Below are 24,232 nucleotides of genomic sequence, written 5' to 3'. Positions count from 1 at the left end.
GCTGTCACTTCTATTCTAAAACACTGAAGTACTCTAAAGTATGTCCTCCCCAAATATAAACAATACCTACGCACAAGCCACTGCAAAACTTCATAAAGATCAATAATTAAGAAGTTTTAAATAGACATAAGGAAAAATAAGCCAGTGCTGAGAAGCATCGTATGGCATCTATCGGTTTAATTTTAGGCATAGACTCTTGTATATTTGGGCGTGATAAAAGGCATTTTCATGATCAAAGAGCTAGAAATGTAAAACATGTATTACCCTACAAAATGTTATGTAAATGAGAAAATTAATTTAAATTCTAGTATATTTCATAGCTCAACAAAATTCGTAGTTTACTTTGCATCTGTAAAAATTGTTGTTAGTAGATATAGCTGCTATAAATGAGCACCATGTTAATAGAATTTAGGTAATCCATGATGAAATATATTATCATATTTTTACTTACTACAGGATGAATGTTCATACTTGGCTCAGAGGTGGTCGCGTTACGTGCATTAAAGATATTCTAGCAACTAATTAAATTTTCCCTTTGATATAGGCTTTGCAGATTTATTCTGCATTCTGCTGTCACAGTATATAAAACTTGTCAATCATTTTTGCACTCTTAATATGAAAAAAGATCCATACTCTGCTTATAGATAGATGATATCTTATCAAGATCATTTGCTGTGTTCCTTGTACTCTGCTCTTATTGAAAACTTGTTTTTTTTCTTTTTAAAGTAGTCCGGGGTGAAGGCACCCATTCTTTATTACAGTATCTATTAGAAAATCTTCTTAAGACAAAGGTAAGATTTTATTGATTGCATTTAGAAGTCTTTGAAATGTCCTAGTCAGACATTGCATACAAAATGAGCTCTACAAAATAAGAGCGAGAAATGAGTCAAGAAGGTAGTATTAAAATAGATTTCTTACTATTTTTAAGCTGAACTGAGGGCTCAGGTTGTAGTAGATTTGGAGGTATATAGGCAGGGGCCTTTGGTGGTATGGAAGATTTGCTGCTCCTTTGAACTGGAGCTTTGAAAACTCTTCTTTTTAAGTAATTTAACTTAAAATATCTGCCCCTTGGAATATAAGTATGTTGATTTTGAATAAGAGTAGCTGGAAGTCATGCCCAACTTCTTTCCCCCCTTTTTTTTTTCTTCTTTGTAGTAACTTCAAATGTGGCAGAAGCTTGAGCCAGATTGGGGATCACTTTTTACCCCAGAGTTTTCACCCTTATTCTAATCCAGTTGACTTCATGAAGCAGAATGTACTCACAGCCTAATCTCTAACCCTATGTGGGAGTCTGCAAGTTTTAAACCTGTCCCTCTTACAGAGGATGTGTAATACTGTTTTGTGCCGAAGCTTTTGGTATTGTTCTGGTTGAGCAATGACCCTGTTGGGCCCACTGATGGGCCACACTCCATCTCTACTGGAAGACCAAGATCGAGTTATAGCACTCTTTTTTGAATGGGGCAAATGTTTTTGAATTATTTTTCCAGGTGACTGTTGCTGATTGGAAAATTGGCTTTTACGAATGGTTGGAAGGGTTGTGCTGTTGTGTCATTTCATCAAGAAGTTATTTGTTGTTGGAAACATTATTTAAAATCTTAATCAAATGAGGAAACACCTCTGCTATTGCAGAGTATAACTTTTTTTTTCACTTCATCTTTTTGATGCTGACTGAGTGGATTTTTTTTTAATTTAAGCAGTTTAGATTTTGCTCAGACCTCCTTCAAACGTCTTCAGCTGCAGGTATGAATCTTTTTAAGGAGATCCTGCCAAGAGTAAGGAATATTCTCTCAAGTGCTACAGCTTCTGATGATCATGCATTGCTTAACCTCATGCTGAAAGAAGATGTGATATCCAAGGAGTACCATCAAACCTTGCTCCATGAAAAAGACAGAGAGGACCTCGCAAGGAAGATATCTCTGACATTTGTGGAAAAATGGGACCTGTATTTGAACACTTTGATTCCCCTCTGTTGTTTAAAACTGTGTGGCAGTAAGCCTCAAAACATCACAGATAACAAGCCAACAGGAAGCAAGTACATTTCTGGTAAATCTGCTTTCTTTCTCTTTTTTGCATTGTTAAACATTTACTTTTGTTTATGGCATTCTGAGATAGTATCACAGCGCAGTGCAAAGTGCATCAGTGGAGGGGAAGTGGGGAAGAGAAGAGTGCAGAAGGTAGTGCACCAGCAACTAAAAACAGATCCACCCATACAGAGTACCTACCGGATATCCATTTTCATAGCCAGGCCATAATAAAACATACTGTTTGCAACCTTCTAAAGAACCAGAAATGCAAAGTAGATTAAGGAGACCGTGATACAATCAGTTGTTCTTCACTGATGTATCAGCCATTGATAGTCAGAGCAGCATTTGTTCATGGCACATCGTGGCAACTCAGGGTAGGAAATCTCTGTCTTTTGCAAGCATGGATAGGAGGAGTGTTCTCCACTGTAAGTTCCAGATGTCTATAAGGGCAAATGCTGCAGGGTTTATAAAAGACTGCTGCAAACTTAGGGATGGGAAGTATTTAGTGACTTACAAGGCTGGATTCAAGAGTTTTGAGATTCTTAGTGGGCAGCACAGAAGAAAATGCAGACACCTAATGATTCTGAGGCAATAAACTCGCTTGACTTTTAAGTCTGACCAACCAAAGAATTGGTATTGTATATGACTGGGAGCAGGATAGCTCTGGGACCTCCTAACCTCATCCCTCCCGTGTAAAGCTACAGAACCTCATCTTAAATTATAGCAGTCAGAATTACTTTTATAAAACCAAGCTACTATAAGAAACTGTAAAACAAGAATAAAAGAATACTTAACAGAATACTGTATCAGTCCTGTAAAACATAGGGAAGCATATTGGGCTACAATGTAGCGGGGGTAGACTTTTTTCTTTTCATAAAAAAACAGTATTTAGCATCACTTCACAAGACATGGCTGGAAGTACAAGAGGAAATGTTGGGGAAAAATCTTAAAAATAGTTCATAAGAGAAAAAAATACTCAACTGGAAGATTTTAGAGTTATTGCACGGATTAAAATGTAATGCCAAGAATTCACATTTTAAATGTAGAATATCGTAGCAGGTATGCTAGTATTATTTATGCTGGGGATATATATAGTCTGGTTTCTGTTTTTAATTAAATCCCTGAAGTGCTGGAAAAGATTTCCCCTCCTTGTCATTTTTGTAGTGGTAGCACCTAAAATCTGTATTCAAAGATCTTGATCCTGTCATGCCACATGTCTCTGCCACAAAGCTTGCATTTATTTGAGACATAACAGAAGGAAGTTGAAGCGCATCCAAAGAACCATTAGTTTTCCTCCATCACACATTCAACTATTTTTGCTATTCCCTAGGTTTTATAGTAAAGACATGTGCTTAAAGAAGTGGTTTGGGAGACATTAATTCATCAGGAAGTGACTCAAAACTGTATTAGAGACTTCAACTTCCTTTGAAGCAAGTTATTTTCTAACTTCTTGTCAAATTAGTTGAATTTCAGCCTTGCATCTCATGACTGTTGCACTCTGAAGAAGCCTTTGCAAAGAGAATTCAGGAGAGTTACAGGTTAATATCAGCAGATTTCTCCCTATCTACTTCATAGTTTTGCTGCTATTTTTTATCACAATACAGATACGTAAAATCTCTGGACAAAAATGTCCTTGCTTTCGCCAGTTGGCAAGTGCCTCTTGCAGAGTCCACTATTGGCATCAGTTTCACCGTGCTTCCAGTACTGATCGATAATTCTGTTTCCTCTTTCTGCAGTAGGGTAGCGTATCTTCACTTTGAATTAGCAAAAATTGAAGCACAGAAGCTGATGGTCACCTGAGGAGCTTAGACAGTTCTCAGCTGTCTCACAGCCTCCCATGTCCCAGTCTGTTTTTCGTTCTGTCTCTAAGACCATTTCTATAGACTCGTTCACTAGATGAACCATTAATCTGATTAGGTACAGCAATTCCTTTCTGCTGTTTCTGAGTAGCTGTGAATGTTGTGCCGAACGTGGACAGACACTATCTACTATAGTTTCAGACTACAGCATACAACTGAACTCTTTTGTTCTCTAGACTTTCTTGAAACATGGAGATCATCTCATGGGATTACAGGTTCAAAATCTAATAAAAAAAAATCTGATTGCAAGGCTGGTAAACTTGTGGGGTTGTGCTCCACATTAGAATGGGGCTAACAACAAGCCCCTTAACTTTTGTAGGGGTTTCCCTTGCAATGATTTTATTATTATCTTCTGTCTGAATAGGCAGAGCACTAGAATACAGAATTTGTATTTGTGCTTGAAAGCCTTTCAGTAGTTTCTGCTCTGACTGCTGTTATACAGAGATGTTGCTTTTCTTCTACTGTGCTTAGAGGAAACATGTAAAACAGTGATGCTGTGAGACCCTGAAAAGATTTGAGCTGTCTAAGAGCGGCTGATCCTCTAGATACCAAGCAGAGGCCCTGACTTATTCCAGGGTCTCTGCAGCTCATGTGACTACTTAAAGGGAAAAACTCAGAATAGGCTACAGCTGGAACTGACGGGAAGTGTCCTGAAACTAGAAGCAGCCAAAAGTTCCTGCGGTATCAAGTGCCTCATGATGGTCACACAGGAGGAAGAATCCCAAGAACACAACTGCCTGTCTGGCTGGAGAGCCCGAAGAGAGGTGGCTAGTGCTCTACACCCCTGGCTGGATCCCGTTTCTCTCTAAGTATTAGGAGCTGGTCAGCAGCTCCCGGGAAGGAAACATGGTGAGCATGTTTCCCATGGGAATCTCTTTATGGTGAGCATGTTTCCCATGGAACTGGGTGGAAGTAGATATCCTCTGTAAAGGGAAAAGTGCTGTGCAGGTCAGCAGCTGCTTCGCTTGTAGGCTCTTAGTGGGAGCTATGGCCTTGTACAGAAGCCAGCTTTACCAGCCGGCTCACCAAAAACTTGCCTTCCTGAAGCAGCAGGTCCTGCGTGCCACTGAGTTGGGCATATCCCGCTTCCTTCCCTCCCCCTTCAAGCAGTGGTGGAACTTTTGCTATAGGCTATAAGCCAGTGGAATAATACCACAAAAAGTATTTGCTCATTTGACAATATGTTCTCTTTCATAATTAGTTTCTAATTTGTGTAGGTCTATCCCATGATACCAAATGGAAAAAAAATAAGAGAACATGCTTGCAAAGCCACTGAAGCAGCTAGGCACCATGGTAGGAACGCTCACTAGTGTAACTGATAAGGAAACGGATCTCCTTCTTACACCAGATAGGCACCGGCTGTAGAGGAAAAGCTGTGATTCACTGGATAGAGGAAAAACTGTGATTCAGTTTGAAATGCATTAAAGGAACATACACAGTATGTTAGGTTGTTGGTACATGCAAACACTAAACACTAGGCGTAAGTCAGACAAGCTTTATAAGTTCCTGTTTTATCAGACCCAGTGCTTGTCATTTTAGGGCAATGACAAAACAAGCTTGCATGAAATACTGAGCTAATTTTGGATTGGTAGGGTTCCTGAACATGTGAAAAAATACTTTCACTTCTGTTAGAGCAAATGGAGCTGCAAGGTAAGAGTGGTTGTGCGCTGCTCGCTTTATTCGTACTGATGCACTGCTTAAACATGTGACTTCGGACAGATTTGAACTGAAATTCACAGGATTTTTTAAAGGACAGAAAGAATTTTGGGGAGCGCCGAGGACTGTTGCACCTGCTCCCATCCAATTTCAGTTTCCAGCTGAGTAAACTGATCAGTTCCACAGTAAACTAGTGACAAGTGGCAGGCTCTTCCTACCGGTGACAAGTTGCTGATGAAGGTAAGAATGCTTATACGGGGATTGCTAGAAGTGAGCTGCTTCTTCATCTTCCCCTCTGGAATTCCCCGGAGCCTTTAGCTTTCCTGCTGCCTCTGCCCTGGATTATTTCCTCCTTTCTGTGGTTTGTTTCTATAACCACCAAGCAGTGGTAGCAGCTCCGCTGACCTCCTGCTGCAGAATCCAGAGGGAAAGAACAGGAACTGTCCAGTTTCTCCAGGTCACTTTTTCCTTCACTTTTCAATGCGGTGCTTTTGTCAGGATAAATTCATTGTATCTTACCTTTTCTGGATATTAATAAGTACGGCGTGTCAGTATCCACACTGGTATTGCTTGAAATATTATAACATGAAGTATATGCTTGAGTTGGTGAAGTTCTGGAGAATTTGTAGTGTTTTTGTTTTGTGGTTAGCCATGTTACTTGGTAGAAAGCTTGTTGTTGTTCATTTTGGGGTTTGTGAGTTTTTTTTGTACAAACGTTGATTCTACAGAAAGTGAAACTAAGGAACATTGAAAGAAATTGGCTTTTTTCCAGTTTTTTTCTCAGCTCTGGCTGGAAGGCCTAGGATTTTATTTTCTCTTTCAGAAGGGCTTAGGTTCTGTCTCAGAGAAAGTCTCTGAATGCAGATGTAGTTTTCTGCTAAAAAACTTAGAGGCAAGGTGTCTGCAGTGCCGCTTTATTTCATCATACTTCTAGGATGGGAGAGCATGGTGCAGTTGTGACAGAAGAGGTGATACTGGATATAAGAATGTGGATTCGGCTCTCAAATGCTTTTACAACTCTGACACCTACAGGATAATATGTTATTAATCTGTCTGAACTCAACTCTAGAGTGAGTGTAGTTACACTTCTTTAATCTGTTGTGCTGGTCATCATGCAGCTAGGTTCCTTGAAAAGCAGAAGAAAGATCCTTCTAGTCGATATTTACACTTTGCTTCTCTAATTTCTTTAAACACATCTAAAGGAGAATGTGGCAGGATATAGAACAGCTTTTTTGCTACATCATCTATTCTTCTTCTTTTTTTAGACTATAAAGCCTGTGGAAAATAACACACTTGAACAGGCAAAAGATTTGTAGGTAAAAGTAGTGTCTTTCATGAAATCAGGTGGTCTAACTGGAAATAGGCTTTCATATGTATTAGCCTTTTTAGATCTGAAAGAGAAACTGCAACTTTCAAAGCTAAATGTAAATTAAGTAGCATTATTTGGAATTTAAGAATAATAAAGCTATCTCTGAAAGGAAAAGCTGGTTGGTAGCTATGGAGCAGAAGGAGTGTTAGGGTTTTGGGGAGAGGAAAGAGAGAGGTGATTACAGCATGGTGTGGACTTCCTTCCTCCTCCTTACCTGCCCATCCACATCCCAGGGAACATCAGGATAATAGCTTTACTCCAAAACAAATGTGTGGGGCAAAAACCCTATCTTCTGATACCTTTATCGTGGGCTATGAGCAACGACACGTCACGGGGGGGGATAAGAAAAGAGAAGGTAAATAGAAAGTTGGGGGGGGGGGGCGGAAGGCCTGAACGTTGTGGCTGGTGGCATTGAAGTGTTTAATTCAAAGTACCTTTGGGGAAGGGGTTATTAGTCCAACTGTTTCACTGGAGTCCGTATTTTAGAGTTTGATATAACCTGTTCCTTTGTCAGCTTGCTTCGCCCTGGTTAGTCTCAAGTGTAGCACTTGAGAGTCCTGGGTGTTTCAAGAATGGTATTTCTTCAGCAATCTCTGCGTTTGTAATTTTTTAACCTTCTGTCTTGATGGCAGTCCCATTCTCTGGTCTTTCTGTAATCTAAAGATAAGGAGCTGTACAGAGCAATAATGTTATGTCGTTCTCCAGTTAAGAAATGCATGATTTGCATGGCACTACCAGTTGTTTGCTATGAATTATCCACAGCTTCCTAAACTGATGTGAGAATTAAATTGCAGGGGGTTTCCTCTGTTCCTGAAATGACTTCACTTTTTCATTTTCTTAGCCTCTATACTCTTGTGGGAGGTCATTCTATCACCTGTCCAGTTCAGATGTCAACAGAGTTTGGGGAAGGAAACCCCCTAACAAATCGCCTCAGAAACATCTACCTTCTTTCTGGAGAAAACCTTACATTATTGTCTTTGTATAAATCTTCTCCTTTATCTTACCTACTGTTTGATTTTAGTTAGTCACAAATTCCATTACTCAGTGTCTTTAACATGTTGATCTTTTAAAATGTAAGACATGGCTAAATCAAATTATTGGGGCCAAACGATAATCATAACTCTCTCTCTTATCTTTAAAAATATAAAATGTTCAACTCTTAAAATTTGCATGTGATTTAAGTGAACATCTACTGTTTCTTTAACTGGATTCTTTGTCTTGATATGGTGATGTTCAGTATTTCTTTGACTACTTTTCTGGTGTTTTTAGTTCATACTGTTTTGCTTGAACTCTAAGAGAGCACCGAACAAGCTGCTGAGAGCCGTACAAGTGAATCGTATTGTTGTGCTGCAAATGCAGAATACAGGACCAAAACGAATGCTTCCTGAGCGCAAGTCTTGCCGCAGCAGGCACGCACTGAGCTGTCACGGGGCAATACAGGGGGCACACAGGTCTGATGGATGTAGCAATGGAGCTGCAGTAAAAGGTGATGAGGAAAGAAGGTGTTATTTAAAGATTTAATGAAAAAAATCTTTCTTAGCTAGTGTCCTAAAAACAAAGAATTGAACTTTCTGAAGGGTATGGAAGTATATTTGGAAGACCCTCCTGCTGTCTCCCCTACCCCTGCAACACACTTTAGTGTATGCAACTTTAGTGTGCCTACAGGCCTAATGCAACTGAGATAACTGGCGTTCCAGAGGACTTTATTCCTTGATATTCCCCCCGAGATTGGGCTCTAGAATTCACAGCCCTAAATATAGAAATTACTATATAACTTTTTAGTCCTCTGAGGTGAAAATGTGCCTAACCCCCATCTGACAGGACTGCAGGACCCCAATGGGACTCTATCATCAGTAAATTAAGTTAAAATCGTGTATGAGACAACAAGGAAAGGTACTGAGCGGTATAGAGCATATCCATCCATGGTGTCAGACAGCGGGCTGCTGGATTTAGCGGGATGCTGTGAGAAGGAAGGGGAACCCTGGAAAAGCAATTGCTGTTGTAAACGTGTTTGGTAACAACAGGCTTTATTGTGTGCTTCAGTTAAAACACAGCAAAACATAGTACCCCAAAGTGTCATTCTGTTTGCCTCTGCTGCTTTCTGGATGCAGACATTTTTCTTTCCAAAACACTCTTCTTTTTCCCTGCCCCCTTGGACAGAGCACTTTCCACAGTGGCACTGTCATTTAATGCAGCAAAGCCCAGCTGCTATTAAGAATTTCTTGGTTCTGCTAAAGAAAGAAATCACGGCATCTGAAACCCAGTGTAGTTAACAGCAAGGCAGCTGTCCACAGATTTGTGTCAAGGCCAGTGTAATGAAGGAGAAAGAGGGTGAGTTGAGGACCATTCATACTGGTGAAGCAAAAAAGACAGGTAATCAGTTTTTTCATTCTTGAAGGAGCGACAATATCTCCATTCTTCGCAAGGCAGAAGGCTGTGTTTCTCTCCCACTTGCTTCCTGGGTTATAGTACCTTTTACTTTCTCTTTTTCAGGATTCTGGCTGGGCTTTGCACCAGCCAGACGTCCTCTTGGCTGCTTCCTGACTGTTCCCAACTGTTGTAACTCAGAACATTTTGGATTGTTTATTTATGCCATTCAAAGGAAGGTTTAACATAACAAAAGCTCTTATGACTATAACTTAACTAAAACTGAGCATTTCCGTAAAGACTAAGTAGGCCAACTTTAGTTTCTTTCCATCGGACTTGTTTATTTGTTGGGCTGTTGTCATCAGGCAGTTTACTGCTCCCTGGGCTTGAAAGGAGTGATGCATTTATCTGCCTTTAGGACTTCTGTCCACTTACTTCACTGTCCCCAGCCCAAGGACTATACTGAATCAGAGGTAATGCTTCAACAAGGTTATTGGCAAAATCTGGAATCTTGAAATTCTCAAAGACCCGACACTGTTTGGACTTTTATGTTAATTCACCAAAGGAAGTGGCAAACCAAAACACTGCAACAAATTGAAAGTTTAATCCAGTATGTTTATAATCTCATTCTTGGTTCTCATGAGAGTTAGTCAACTTCTGCTTTCCATTTATAGCAGAGCAGGCATTAATCTCAAATTTTTGAAATGTTGGTAAAGTTATGAGGCCGCACAACATGAAAAAGGAGAACTACCTGAGTAGAGGTTGTTCGCACACGTAGGTCCTCGCTGCGTGCACCAGCTCTTCTAAGTCCTGGCTCCAGACTCCAGTGTCTTCTGCTGCATAACGCAGAGAGAGGGTCTGCTTCCAAGCTGTTGAAGGGACAATTGCATATAGGGCTGTGAGAGGAATGAGGATTAGTTTATAACAAAGTAGCATGTGGTGGTGTAAGGAGGTTTGCCCTGCTGCTTTGCTCAGAGCTGCAATGTTAGCTGCTTTTCTTCAAGTTACAGGCAAACTTGATGGCACAGCAGGTTGCTCCACATTTGCACAACTTGTGAAAATAGGCACACGCAACTGGGGACAGCAATGGCATTCTACTGAAGGCAGGATATTTGAGTCGTATTATAGCTATCCTTCATTGCAAAACACAGTTTTGCCAAGCTGAAACTTTTCATGGTTGTGATATGTGGACAACTGTGAACTGTGGACTGGAAAACTTGCCAGTTGTTCATTTCATGCTGGCATCTGAATGTTGCGGTTGGGTAAATGACTTTGATCGGCCCCGTGATACATCCATACCAGTGATCTGTGAAGCCTGAGAAGCCGATATTTGTTTTGTTCCGTAACGTGGAATATTTGGGCAGAATGTGTGAGCTTATTCTGGTGCCTGCTGGAGTAACTGGGAGGAAACACAAGGGATTTAAAATAGCGTGGAAGAGAGAAGCTTTACCAGGAAGCGCAGCTGCAGCAACCTAACCAGTTCCCAGGCCGTATGAACGTGGCTGGCCGGAGCGAGGGGACTCGCCTGCGCCGTGGGGCTCTGCTGAACGGGCGCCCGCCCTGCCTCTGCTCGCAGGGCTGCAGCAGCGCCGCTCGCGGGGAGGCACCCGCCCGAGTCCGGCAGGGCTGGGCCGTGCGCGGGGCTTTTTGTCTGGTGCGGACAGATATCGTTAGCTCTGGAAAGAAAAGGGATTAAAAAGTAACAGTGATAAATTCCACAATGTCAGTGAGTGGCCTGTTAGCAGAAGCTAAGTCCCGCGGTGACCGTGCCATTCTGTACACATTCAGCCTTACGGTTTGGGGAAGAATTGTATAGAATAAGTGTTCTACTTTTCACTGTTTTTCCTGTGCCGAGGGGATGTCTCCCAATGCTCTCCAGGGCTCAGGAGTTTGGGATGTGCCATCCCAACCTGAAGCTGCTTCTCCAGAGAAGAAATTGCCGTGGCAGAACAGAATGGGACTGTTCTTCCATCTGCTTCTCTGCAGTCTTCTCATTCCCCGGTGCCTTTTTGGATCTGTGCTCGTACCTTTTATATCCTGATGAATTTACAGGAGTTGCAATTTATTCAGCATTTGCCAGATACTTTTGGCCCAGATGGTCAGTGCAGTATCCCCCTGACCGGAGTGAAAAATAGATTCTTGCTGTTGCTGAACTAAGACAAGTTTCATCACAAGCTGCATCTGGCTCCATAAGTTTAAGTAACTCAGGGTTATAAATCAACTCCAGACTTGTTAAGCAATACCAGTTTCGTCGTCTTAAGATCTCAATGTCTCGTAGTGAACAGAAAGCCACAGCACTTGCCTTGTGGAAATTTTGGTTTACAAAAGCTTGTGATTTTGTCATACCTCATAAACAACATGCTCTTTTGCCGTGTTCATTGTTTTGTGATGTGATTTCAGACAGCAAGACACAAATCATGGATTCAGCATTTGTGTCTGAAAACGGCTATCTCGATTTGCTGCACAGTGATATCGATCCATTGCATCTGTACACTCTCTTTGACCCTGCATCATCTGGACATGAAGAAAGTGACTTCTCAGCAGGTGAGTAGCATTCTCAACACTGCTCGATCTGTTCAGCCGTCATTGGGTAAGCCATCCCCATCTCCTCTGGATGAAGCAGCCATCGAGGGGCAATGTACTGTGGCTGCTGAGCTGAACTCAGTGGATACTTGGGGTTATAATGTGATAACTTTGTGTCTGTCTAGATATAAAACGGTGACTGGTTCCAGGTGCCATCATCTACTTAAAGCAGAGTACATATTTACAGCTTTCTGCTCAGCGGGTGTAATGAAACATACTGTACATATTACCCATTAGTTTGTGAGGTGATGTGGAGTGTCTTTGGTTCACATGTCATTCCTGTAATTAGTGTTTGCAAATGTTCCTGTCCTAGGCTGGTCAAGCATAACTTTCAACACTTTCATAGTTTCAAGCCAAAAGCTTTGCAAAACACGAGCTTGCGATGAAGCCAAACAACTGCAAGCTAACAAACAACTGCAATCAAACTAGCGTTCTGTTTCCTTCTGAGATCCGAAGGCACCAACACTAATGGGCTTCCATTAGCAGATGCTATTTCACAGCTTTTGGGGGCACGGACCAACAATTTCATAATGCTGTGGCGGAAGAGAAAGCAGAAGGGTGGGGTGGAAGGGTGGTACTTTACGTATCAGTTCCTACAACTAAGCAAGTGAGGAGTTTGGCCCTAGGCCTAACTTTCTGCTCCTGAATCTGTGTGAAAGCGTGGAGGTTAATTTGCAGGAACGGACATCCTGTAGTAGGTAAGTGTTAGCTCCCTGGAATTTCTTCCCTTCCCTGGCTTTTCTGGGGAGAGGAAAGGACAGCATAAAAATAGGCATGCGTATCTGTGGTGCTAACTGTATTGTGGAACAATATCTGAGCTTATTTTAAACAAATTAGCTGGACTGTGGGTTGAGAGTGTCAATGAAAGGAGAAGAACAGAAGTTAATATATGACAGATATGAAGTCCTACAGCTCTGCGCTAGATAGGCATAAAATGTTACCAGATCAGAATGATAGCATTTCACATTCTCATTGCTTTCATGAGTGACAGGTGTCAACAACTACATGTGCAAATCAGTGGAGACCTGAGCTCCAGAATCTGGAATCATCTTTGTGATTCGTTATTTCCCTGTTTAAGCTTTGCTCTCTCGACTTCTGTTACTAGCGTCCGCAGGAATGTGCCTTCTGCACTGCCATGGCCTCACTTGCTCAGTGACTGAAGGTGGAATGAATTAGGGATCAAGGACTGACTCTTACTACATCAGAGATGTTTCACTTATTTGAATACTTTTGAGCCTTAACAGTGTGTGAGAAGACATAGGTAAATGAACTAGTGTCAGGGTATGGCCCATCCCTGGAACTTTGACATCTGTGCTGTTAAACTGTTAACATGGTCCCTGGCATACTTTTGGCTGTGACCAGCTGGCATTTTTTCCAGGCAATTCCTAGGTGCAGTTCAGGGATTAGCATGGACCTAGCACCATTTCCAACAGGGAATTTGGATAGTAGCACCATATTCTGGAGGGTAGGAAAGTTTAATACTATGGATGGGTCCAAACCACACCAGTAGGCATCAGGGTCAGAGAACAGGTTCTGGAACTGTTTAGTTTGCTAGGAGTCAGGAAGCCTCAGAATTTAGCAAAAGGTGAGTGTTGATTTCTGATAACTATAAGTTACTGTCAATTGAGTTCAGTTCCTAGCTAGCCAACGTGCGATGCAGAGCCAAAGCCTTACGCTGAAGTAGTTCTCCCTCTTCAGGATGTCCTGCTTTCTGTTTTTCTTTTCCTTAGTTACAGTATTCATTGAGCCAATTTTCACTCCTTCTTAATTCTAGATCCTGAAATTGATACCAGCAACTATGATCAATTCAGTAACATGGATTTCCTTTGTACAATGGAAAATGATGAAAATGGGGATGAATTGTATCTCTGTTCCAACACAAGAGAAGCTTATGCTAGAATAGGTATGGAAGCTGTTTTGGGTTTGTTTGGTTTTTTTTAAAGGTGTTGGCATCTTAACATGATCATTATTTTCTGCTCACTTCTTACAAATTCTATGTTCACTCTAAAGCGGTAGTGTCTGCTTAAAAGTGATCTGTCACTCATGTCCATTAGATCTAACCATACTACCCAAACCTGTGCACATCTCACTGTGGGGAAACAGATGAACAACAGTTTGTGGTTGTCAGGGGGAAAATCTCTCTATTAATGTCCCTTTCTGCTAAACACTTCCTGTCTTAACTTCTCCTTTCTAGTGTTCTGTATTTCCTGAACAACAATTAGAGGTTTTACAAGAAAAAAATATCATTTTAACTCCTCAATTTCACTGAGAATGCAGAATTCTGTTAATAGAGTAAACTTGCAGTAGTTTCTACTGTGCAATTTACTATGCAGTTACTCTGTTCCTTTTTTTGTTCTTGATAGCTGAATTAGCAGAATATGTGCTCAAAGATCAGCAGGAGAAGCAGGTGGAAGACACTTTTGGTAAGATCTTTATGGCAAAGATTAGTTTTCTCCATGACAGTGATCTGACTAACATCTGCTCTGTACTTCATCCCTACAATTTGAATGATAGTAAGGTTTCTATACATCTGGTATCTTCTTCTTCCACTTGGGAACTGTGTCCTGGCAAATTGTGAGGATTTTCTGTATTTTGGGTGGCAGTTGTATTTCTGACCAAGTTGCTGATCACTTCACCATGGCCCCGTAGTGTATGTGCAGCTCAACCATCTAGTGCAGTGTATGCCCTCAGGTAGCATCAGACTTTTCCTGAGCGTGTGACACAGCTGATGTGCATGTGTTCATTAGTCTGACCCATCCAGAGAACTTAGCATGTGTATAAACAGAGTTCATGCGTGATTGTTTCTGTTGAGGATGCACAGAGCTGCCTGAGGAAGCATGTCAGATTTTGCTTCACTCCCTGACCAGTGCTGCAATGGTGTAGTATGCACATAGTGAATGATTTCTTCATTGCAGTGCTTGCCCAGAGATAATTGATTTGCTTTATACAAAAGCATTGTTTTTCTGTTGATACATAAGCAGGTGTTTATTATTTCAAAATATATACATATGAATATGTGGCTGCTGTGAAATCCATAGGTTGAGAAAGATTCACAGAATTTCTGTATGTCCTGTTTCATGCCTGAGAAAAATAAGTTGGAATGACTGACCAAGGTTGAGTCCTTAACTCAGATAATTAATTCTGGTTACAAGTTTCCATGTCTTTTTTGATGCTTTTCAGTGCTCCCAGGTTTATTTAGAGTTTTGGGGTTTTGTACCTAATGGCAAAATTACTATTGGGTTTAGAGGAAACATTGTACAGTATTAGTACTTAAGCATTTGCCAGCAGAAGAATGATATGGATAACTTGAGCAGTTCTTACAACACAGAGTACTCCAGTGATAAGATCTGTTTAGAACCCTTTACTCTGCCTCTTAAACAAGCGAATCCTTTCCATATATAAAATGACTGAGTAACTTTACTAGTACTGAGATCAGACAAACTCTCTGATTCACCTGAGATACAGTCCAAAACCTGGGATGTTTTGCCCTCTTTGCTCATGATTAGAGTATTGAGAAGTTCTTGCATTTTAGTAGCCACTGAATTCATGACAGTAGATGAATCTCTTGCAGTCTAGAAACTAACACAAGGTGACGGAGTGTGCTGCCAGGGTTCTGTGGGCTAAGTCATATAGATTTTGATATATGTTTTACAATATGTTTTCTGTTTGTCGTCTTTCATTTGGAGCATGTTTCATCATTGCTGCCTGTGAGTGTTTGTCTCTTGCTTTTGCCTCTCCCTGTAACTTTTCTAGGAGAACAATGGTTGACATTTGGCAATATTTAATGCTTTTTAGCAGGGAACCTTATTTTGGATGAAATGGCTGCTGAAAACACTGAGAAATTTACTGACGTGAAGATGCAGAAATGTCACAAACGAAGTAAGTAAAAAAACCATGAGTAAATTGAAAAGCTGTGGTGTTTGGATTCTAAATGTGCATTAAGATCTTTGGTTTGTGAAGCAGCCCCAATGTATCTTTCATGTAGTTCTTCACCGATATAAGCAGATGTACTTCCTCTGACTCTAAAATAGAGTCCTGCACATTTAAATCAGCAGTGACTTTGCTCATCCTTTGTGAGCTGGAAAGGACTACAACTCCCCCCATGCATATCTTCTACAATTTTCAGTTTGTTGTTGTGTTATATGACGCTAAGCATATTATATTTCTTCACTTTTTCATCGTCCATGTGACAGTGTTAACTTTGTTTTCAGCATATCTATAACTCAGCAAGCCTTAGCTGAGTGATTCTAGCAGCCACAATAGCAATAGGGAAAAGCTTTGATTACTGTAACAAAAATCTGCAACCTTGTTGAAAGTTCACAGTCATAGTAAAATAATGTGAGGCTATTCACATTCATGTTTAATAAATATGAATTCTACAGTTCTGAAATAGCTGAATTGGAACAGCTAGCACTCCCTTCTACTTTAAAAAGTAGAAACTTTCCACAGTGGAAAGTTAAAATTACCGAACTGGGCTCAATTTGTGTCACTCACCATCATCTTTTTTTCCATCAGCTTTCTTAGGCTCTGCAGAGAGTTGCTCTGACGTTTCAGAACCCAAATACAAGAAAATTGGTGAGTTATTGGATGAATAGGAAAAGATCACTGAATGTATATTGTCTTGTGTTCCAACATTTCTTCCCCTGTTAAGTGTTGTAGTCTTGCCCTCTAGGGAAAGTCTGCTCTCGCAGATTTGATAAAATAGTGTAATGGTGAATTTTCATGTTTAAATGCTTTGAGCAGAGTAGAAATCACTGCAGAATCACATTCTTCTGGTTATGCCCCTCAGTCTAATTGGTGATGTAACAAATCTATGGCCTCTTATCAGTAGCTGTTGAACTGTGCATATTGGGACTGAGCACGTGGTGGCCTGGAAACAGCTGGGATCTTGTGCTTGAAAAGCACAAATTCCTGCCAAGTGAGAGGAAAAATAATTTCCTTAGCATCAGGAGAGGCAGAGCTGAACTTTTTAAAATCCTTCTGAGAGCAAAAAGCAGGCTAGTGGAGAACTAGGACAGGGCCAAATTTTGTAATTTATATAATGTACATCCTTTGTTTATGGTGGGTTATTTGACTCTGAACAAAAGAGGATCAAAACCAGGAAGTGCCAAACTGTGGCCTAAGTGTGATACCTCCCAAAAATGCAGTAAAACAGCGTAGTAAAAGTACTAACCGTGAAGAGAAGGCTCCTTGACCCAGCCCATGCTATACAGTCCTTTAAACCAAAGTAAATATTGGAAGAAAAGGAAATTTTTTGGTGCAGAGCACTGTCAGACCACCTACGGGACAGCATCTGTGACAGGCAAGCAGGCTGTAATTTGTTCCCCAGGGGTATAGCAGTGCTGAAGTTCGTATCCTGCTGTAGGCTACAGCAGTCTCAGGGATAGCTAAACCAGAAAAAACAGTCTTTTGAAGCAATTGCCTTTTGCTGAATATATGGTATTTTGAAATAGCGTGTGCATCACTGTATGCTAGTGGGCTTCCAAGGCTTCCTAAGGGGAACTCCAGTTGTACCATATCTGCCAGGGATTTTATGTGTCAGGATGGGCAGCAAAACACAGCTTGTAACCCAGAGAGCCATCCAGAGAGTGGTCGGATCATGGGACTGCACGTCTGCGAAATTCAAGCATACACCTAGCAGTTGCCAAGGGCTGGTGTAGAATCAGACAAAAGCCCTAGACAGTGCACGTGCACTGGGGCCCATGACCCGAGCTGGTTTTCCAATGTTTGTGAGGAATTCTGGGAGGGGATTGAGCAGAATCAGCTGTGCAAAAATACACTTGATGGATTTGGGAAGGTAAATACAGTTCCTGCTGAACTGGTGCCTGCTGTTTGTAGTTACTCAGACACAGAAAGTTCCTGGCAGTTAGTACCTATTAAAGGTGGATTATGTACTAGTTGCTTAAATTTCTTTATAGATTTGCCACCTTTTAAAGCCTGCTTTTGTACCACAATATCAATGAGAATTTCCAATATGAAAATGGCACATCAGTTCCTGATGAACAACGTAAAAACACCCCACCCTAAAGAGCTTGCATTCCAGTCTGCAGTGTACAATGCGGGCGGCACAGAAAGCGTGGTTTGCAGCACTTGGTAAAGTATTAGACCACATGAAGTGATTAAATAGAGACTTAATTGTTCCTGCATGGATAGGACAGGGGGAAAAAAAGCACAACCAACTCTGAGAATAAGGGTGTGACAAAAATGAGCAAACTAGCAGACTAGTTCAAAACAGACAAGTATATCTTACTTGACTGAACTTGTGGTAGAGATGTTTCTCAAGTGTTTGTGACTGGTTTTGGAGAAACCCTCCTAACACAGCCTAGTTATTCTTACAGGGACAACAGTGTCTACCTAGGGAGTCAAGATCATCAGCTTACTGTACTTGGGCCTCTTTAATCTTTTGCAGTATTAAGGTAACAGACCATGTCTGAGAAACTTAGTACAGCCAATTTAAGACCTTGTTATGTCGTATCTGTCACTCATCCGTGTGTAAGATCATTTACATCAAAACACATCTGAAGATTCCCAGGAAGAAGATAGGCCAGGAAAAATGAACAAAATGGGGGAAAAAAGTGAACTACTGAGATACAGTAGAATTTTGTAAGTACATTTTAGATTTTGCTACCTGAGCATGTTTCAGAAACTGATTATCATTTTTCTTGCTTTTAGAAGATAAAACAGAACCGATCAGAGCCAGGTGGCTTATGTTATCTATTGAGACCTTTTCTGTGGCCTGCTTGGCTTCTAGTAATGAAAAAAATAACTTTCCCATTTTGTTTTGCTTTTTTCAAATGGATGTCCCTGCAGCGGCTACGAGGAATGGCAGCTTCTTAGCCATGCCGCTCAGCAGCCATCCAGTTTGCTCCACCTCACTAACTCACCAGCACGTGTCTTTGTCTGTTCCCACTATAACTATATCAGAGAGAAGTTTTATAATTCCTGGTATGTACAGTACAGCTATAGCTGTGCACCCTTACACAGGTTGATTTATACAAGGGGAAACCCTTCTATGAGCCCAGTTAGTCATTGATCATGAATGGTGGTGGGGAGAACAAGTGGGACATCTGTTTCAATCCAGCACTTAAAATTGTGGGATACCCTAAAAGAATGAAATATATGCAAGGGAAATTAAAAGTGCTTTACCCTTAATGAAATAAAACGTGTCTTTCATTTAATTGGTGACATGCAGGTTAATAAATAAGAAAGCAGAGTTAATTAATATCTGCTCTTCTCAATAATTAATAATTGGGCTTAAGAATAAGATATTGCAAAGTTTTCATTAATAAACTTCGTTCTAATTCCAATTTCTTTTTCATCCAGTACTTTGCAAACAGCTGCTGGGTAACTAAATTTGCAATGATATATGCTATTACTGTATTTGCAATAGTAGAGCAAAAACAGTGGTGGAATTTTGTTCACAAAAAGGTAGTCCTAATCTGAGTAATGGCCTGTGTTGCCACCTTCTCTTGATCATGTTGTGTAGCAGAGAGTGTGTGTAGTACACTGGCAAAGGATAATGGCAAAGAGAATCCAGCACCTTTGCCTGTTAAAGCTATGCTGGAAGTGAACCAAAAAGCAGTGGATAATTTGAAAGTCTTGAAGTATCTGATGCTGGCAGACACAGTACAAAGTAGTAGAAGAAATTCTGTCATCACTGCAGAAACTCAGGGCTATGGCTGATTGAGTTGCAAGCACTGCATCATCAAAAAATTTTCTGGTGTGAGTCTGTTCAGAGGTGCTTGCTAGCTGATTGTACAAGCCATGTGATGCATAATTGTGTGCAAAAGAAGTCAAGGAATGGTAAAATTCACTCAGACATGCAGTATTTATACGTTCTCTCTCTTCTAGATCTGTGCTCTGTGCACTTAGACTTTGACCTGTGTGCTTTGCCTTATGTTAATAGACTTTCTTTAGTCTATCAGCAACCAGCATCCATGAAAAGCTGGGTAATCACTTGTATTTTGTATTCGTTGTGCCTTTTAAGAGGTTTTGTTTAATGGATTTTGTGGCCATTACATGACTGCATGAATTATGGTTTGCAAACTCTCCAGATTTGCCCAGAGGCTGCAGGAGAGGATAAGTAGCCCACTTTTAGAAGCCAAGAGGCTTTAAAAACAGGAGAGTAATTATTCTACACTCCATTCCAGGGTCTTCAGCACATTTGATTCCAGAGTATCTGCCTGTCAGCGCGAAAGGGAGCCAAGAGAATACAGATTTTGCAGCTCCTCCTCAGCAGATAATTAACTTTCTTATTGAAAATGGCACATCAAATGTTATAATATATCCAGGTAAACACCATAATCTTTTATTCACATAAATAGTCAGAAAGCACTGGAAAATCAATGCTGTCAAGTACTAAGTTCCCTCATCACAGTTGATGGTAGCTGCGGTACCCTGAAAACTATCATTTATTTGTTTCATTTCCAGTGCTGACTTCTTCCACTGAAACACTGATCCCCTCAAGTTTTCCAGTTAGTTTATGTGGTGAGTGTAAAATGGCTTTTTGTATGTAGAGTTCTTTGGGTGGGAGGGGGAACATATTGCTTGTTCTCAAAGCCAGTTCTATCCTCCAGGCTTTACTCGTGTTGACATTCTTCAGGAAAAGAAAAATTAATGGCATTTCCTTCTCTGTATTGATCACTGGCTGCTTAGTCTAATCCAGAATATGAGGTAGATAAGATTGTAGAGCAACAGGTTCCAGTAGACGTTAGTAACCAATCCACGGTGTTTGCTGTAAAGTCCAGTTTCTCAAGTCTTATCTGGTTAAAACAATTACAAAAACCCAGTGTGTTTGAGCATCATCTGAACGAGAAGTTGTACTGGTACGGGCTTGGCCTGAGCATCTTAAGCACTCTGCGCTAGGAGCTAGATTGCAGTCAGCTCGCATGGGAGCCCCAAAACCCAAATGACCTCTTTCCTATGTAACTTTAACAATATAGTAACTTTAAATGATACAGAAGCCTAATATACGGAAGGGCTTATAAAGAAATCAGAGTTTTGGTCAGGCTGTAACAGTCCTGCCTGTGGAAGCAGACTTTCCTCAGGCACTTTTCTTCCAACCCCCCGAGAGCCGTTAGACCAGGGAGTTTCACTGCAGTGGATGTTTAGTTCCTGATCACTAGGTACCCTGGTGGTTACAGTTGCTTGCAGCTTAGTACAAGTGTATTATTGCCTCTAGTGGCTAACACCACCTAAAATAGCAAAATTTTAAAGTGAGGATTAATAGGCAAATAACCCTAGGTTTGGGGAAGTGTTTTTAAATGGTATATTGTGCAGGTCTAGGGAGATGAACCTGGTTTTCCACATCTCTGCTGAGTGGGGTAACCACCAGACTATTGGTGATGTTGGGTTTATAACATCTCTATCAATTTAAATTCTGTCCTGGACCCACAAAGTCTTTCCTACCAAAAGTTTTGTCAAAACTGATGCTTTCTCACTAATAGTCTGTTTGTAGAAAATACACGTTCTCTGGAAAAATTATCATTTCTTTATGTGTGGCAGACGCTGCTCGTCTGACCAAGTGCAAAGGTCTGCAATAGTATGAAAACAAACAGAGAAAAAGAAATAAAGTTGAACAATGACAGTGGATAATGGTTATATGGATATGGATATAATGGATATAATAATGGATAAATTCTATTACCAGTTCAGTCAAGGTTTTACATATCAATTATTTGTGACTCTTAATACTTAACACCCAGTTACAAGGTGCAGAATAACAAAAGGAAGCTATTACTTTTGGTGGCATAAAAAAGTCTGACATGTGAACATGAATTTATGCAACACACTGACATTTGAAAAGAACAGTGGATGTCACTCTTTTATGATATGTTTTCTGCTTCACGCAGCTATTGGAACAGCTGTCATCTTGTAGTCATACTGACTACAACAGTTTGTGTCAGCTAAGGTGTACTTTTATTTGTGAACTTTTTCATCTTTTTCTTGTAAAATAGGCCATTTTTTCTTTCTCTAGACAGCACATGATTTGTGTTGCAATGAACTTGAACATTTGGATTAGACACATCATTGTTAAAATCAGTAAAGCTGAATCAGTGGCCATCTTCCTCAAGTATATTGTTGTGTTTCTCCAGGCTTAGAAGTGTTCAAAGAAGTGCAAGTTCCTATAGTTCCTTCTGAAGAACCTTTCAAAAGACCAAGTGAGTTTAGACCTCTTGAACTTAAAACTTTGACCATTTATGGCTAATTTTGCTGTGTTTATTCTCTATACAGAAAAGCTACTTGTTGTAGAAAATGTCCTTCGTGACAATTTGTGAAGCTGTTCCAATTCCTGGTTAAGATGTCATACTTGTTCACCTTTAGACATCGCTCTGTTATCTACCTGAGGCGTGTAACATACTTAGCTGTTTATATCAAATACATAGATACCTCCAAAGTGATTCAGGTCTTATGTGTAAAGGCGTCTATTGTGCCTGTATTCTTAATTTAAGTACCTCGAGTTAGATGGGATGAATCCAGACCTACCTGCTTCCTGGGAACTGATGTATTTTGGCTGTATTACAGTTATGAACACCCAGAACCAATGCTGAAAATTGTGGACTGGTTTCTTCAATATACATGTGTTTTTTGTTTCTCTAGGGTCAGTGGAAGGTTTTTGTACATCCCTTATGGATTATTTCCGAGACATGTGCAAATTTGTGGCCATGGAGCGTGAAGTAACTCTTGACCAGCTGTTTATTGATGGAACTCTTGTTCAAGGCCAAATTGAAACCAGGAGTGGGAAGAATAGTGTAAAAGTAATGGAAAAGGAGCTGGTGACTTGTAATCTGCAAGGGAAGGAAAAGGCAGCCCTTGAAAGAAGCCAAATATTTCAAATCCCAGGAGGTAAAGAATTAGAGACTAAAGTGATTGTGGTGCTAGGAAAAGCAGGAATGGGAAAAAGCATTCTTGTTCAGAAGATCTGCCAGGACTGGTCCAATGGAGAGTTTTCTCAGTTTGAATTTGTCTTTTGGTTTGAGTGCAAACAAATAAGCATGCCTGAGAAGCGGTACAGCATGAAGGATCTGCTTCTTGAGTTTTTTGTAAAACCTCAAGAGGGAAGCAATGAGGTCTTTGAATACATACTACAAAATCCTGCTAAAGTCCTTCTGGTTTTTGATGGCTTTGAAGGGCTGCATGATAATGAGAATTTTTCTCGTTGCTCAGACAGCAAGCCTGACAAAGAGGTATACAGTATAAAGGAGCTACTTTCAGGCCTCATCCAAAAAAAGATACTGAATGGTTGTACTTTACTACTTACAGCAAGACCTAAAGACAAGGTGAGCCAGTATGTGTCCAAAGTGGATAAGACTGTTGAAGTAGTAGGATTCTCCCCTCAGCAGAGAGAATTATTCATAACCAAGTATTTTGAAGGATTAGCGTACTGTGATAAGGCACTGAAATTAATCAAAGATTGTCCGTACCTGTTCAGTCATTGTTACAGCCCTGTTATGTGTAGATTTGTTTGTTTTCTCTGTGAGACAGTACTTGAAATGGGAGATGAAGACCTTCCTTCAACTCTTACTACACTCTTCTTGAAATTTGTTCAGCAAAAGCTAACACCTATGCAAAGAGATGTTACAGCCATGCAAAATCAAGAGACTCTTGCTACATTAGCCCGTATAGCCTGGTATCTTGGAGGAAAGCACCAAAGTGCCATGAAAAGTGATCTTCTTCCTTCTAAGGAAGTTAAAGAATTTGCTCTGAAGTATGGATTCGTCCTGCCGTTTGCATTCCCCAAACATTCAGATACTGGAGAAGAAGAATTTGGGAGCACATTCTCCAATTTTGCCATTCAGAATTTCTTGGGTGCACTTCACCTTATGTTAGCAGAAGAGATCAAGGATAAAAGCCTAACAAAGTACCTGTCTTTTCCATCCAAGAAGAAAAAACCTTATAACTGGTTAGACTTACTGCCTCGATTTTTGGCTGGATTGTTGTTCCTCCAGGATGACATGGACTTCTACTTCCTTTCAAACAAGGATGTAAAACAATCAACCAAGAAGCAGAAAACACTCTTGAAATATATTAGAAGGCTGCAGATAAATGACCTCTGTCCAGAGAGGTTACTGGAGCTTTTCCATTGCATTTATGAAACACAAAACAACTATCTTTTGCAGCATGTGGCCCTAAGACTCAAGCCAGAGCTGTCTTTTCTGGGTGTTGTTCTTACACCACCTGATGTCCACGTGCTGTACTCTATTTTAAAACGGTCAAGAAAAGAGTTTTCCTTGGATTTGCAAAGCAGTGGCATTGACATGCAAGGGCTAAAAGACTTGATTGGACTAAAGAATGTGGCATCATTCAGGTTGGTCATTCTTCATAGATCCTAGCATCAGTTATAGGACTGTACATGGAAGACATTTTCATGCAAC

At 40.5% G+C, this 24,232-nt stretch overlaps 1 protein-coding gene across 3 annotated transcripts in view; it reads left to right on the top strand.

Moving 5' to 3' along the window:
* Positions 1–1,625: 1,625 nt before the first annotated feature.
* CIITA (class II major histocompatibility complex transactivator) overlaps positions 1,626–24,232 on the top strand; it is a 35,378-nt gene continuing 12,771 nt past the window's right edge. The window contains exons 1-10 of one of the 3 annotated variants that reach the window (XM_026096469.2): positions 1,626–2,043; positions 11,676–11,819; positions 13,633–13,761; positions 14,222–14,281; positions 15,654–15,737; positions 16,374–16,433; positions 20,009–20,149; positions 20,289–20,345; positions 21,953–22,018; positions 22,458–24,165. In XM_026096469.2, coding sequence (XP_025952254.2) covers positions 1,743–2,043; positions 11,676–11,819; positions 13,633–13,761; positions 14,222–14,281; positions 15,654–15,737; positions 16,374–16,433; positions 20,009–20,149; positions 20,289–20,345; positions 21,953–22,018; positions 22,458–24,165 — 2,750 coding nt within the window. In that variant the 5' untranslated portion in view covers positions 1,626–1,742. Of the gene's footprint in view, positions 2,044–5,438; positions 5,780–11,675; positions 11,820–12,415; positions 12,557–13,632; positions 13,762–14,221; positions 14,282–15,653; positions 15,738–16,373; positions 16,434–20,008; positions 20,150–20,288; positions 20,346–21,952; positions 22,019–22,457; positions 24,166–24,232 lie in introns of those variants that run through there. The other 2 variants (XM_026096471.2, XM_026096472.2) reach the window with 2 other exon arrangements.

This window comes from Dromaius novaehollandiae, chromosome 14 (assembly GCF_036370855.1).
Source record: "Dromaius novaehollandiae isolate bDroNov1 chromosome 14, bDroNov1.hap1, whole genome shotgun sequence".
In the NCBI taxonomy this organism is placed as follows: Eukaryota; Metazoa; Chordata; class Aves; order Casuariiformes; family Dromaiidae; genus Dromaius; species Dromaius novaehollandiae.
The sequence above is the reverse complement of the archived record's forward strand: the minus strand, read 5'-3'. Positions and strand labels throughout refer to the sequence as shown.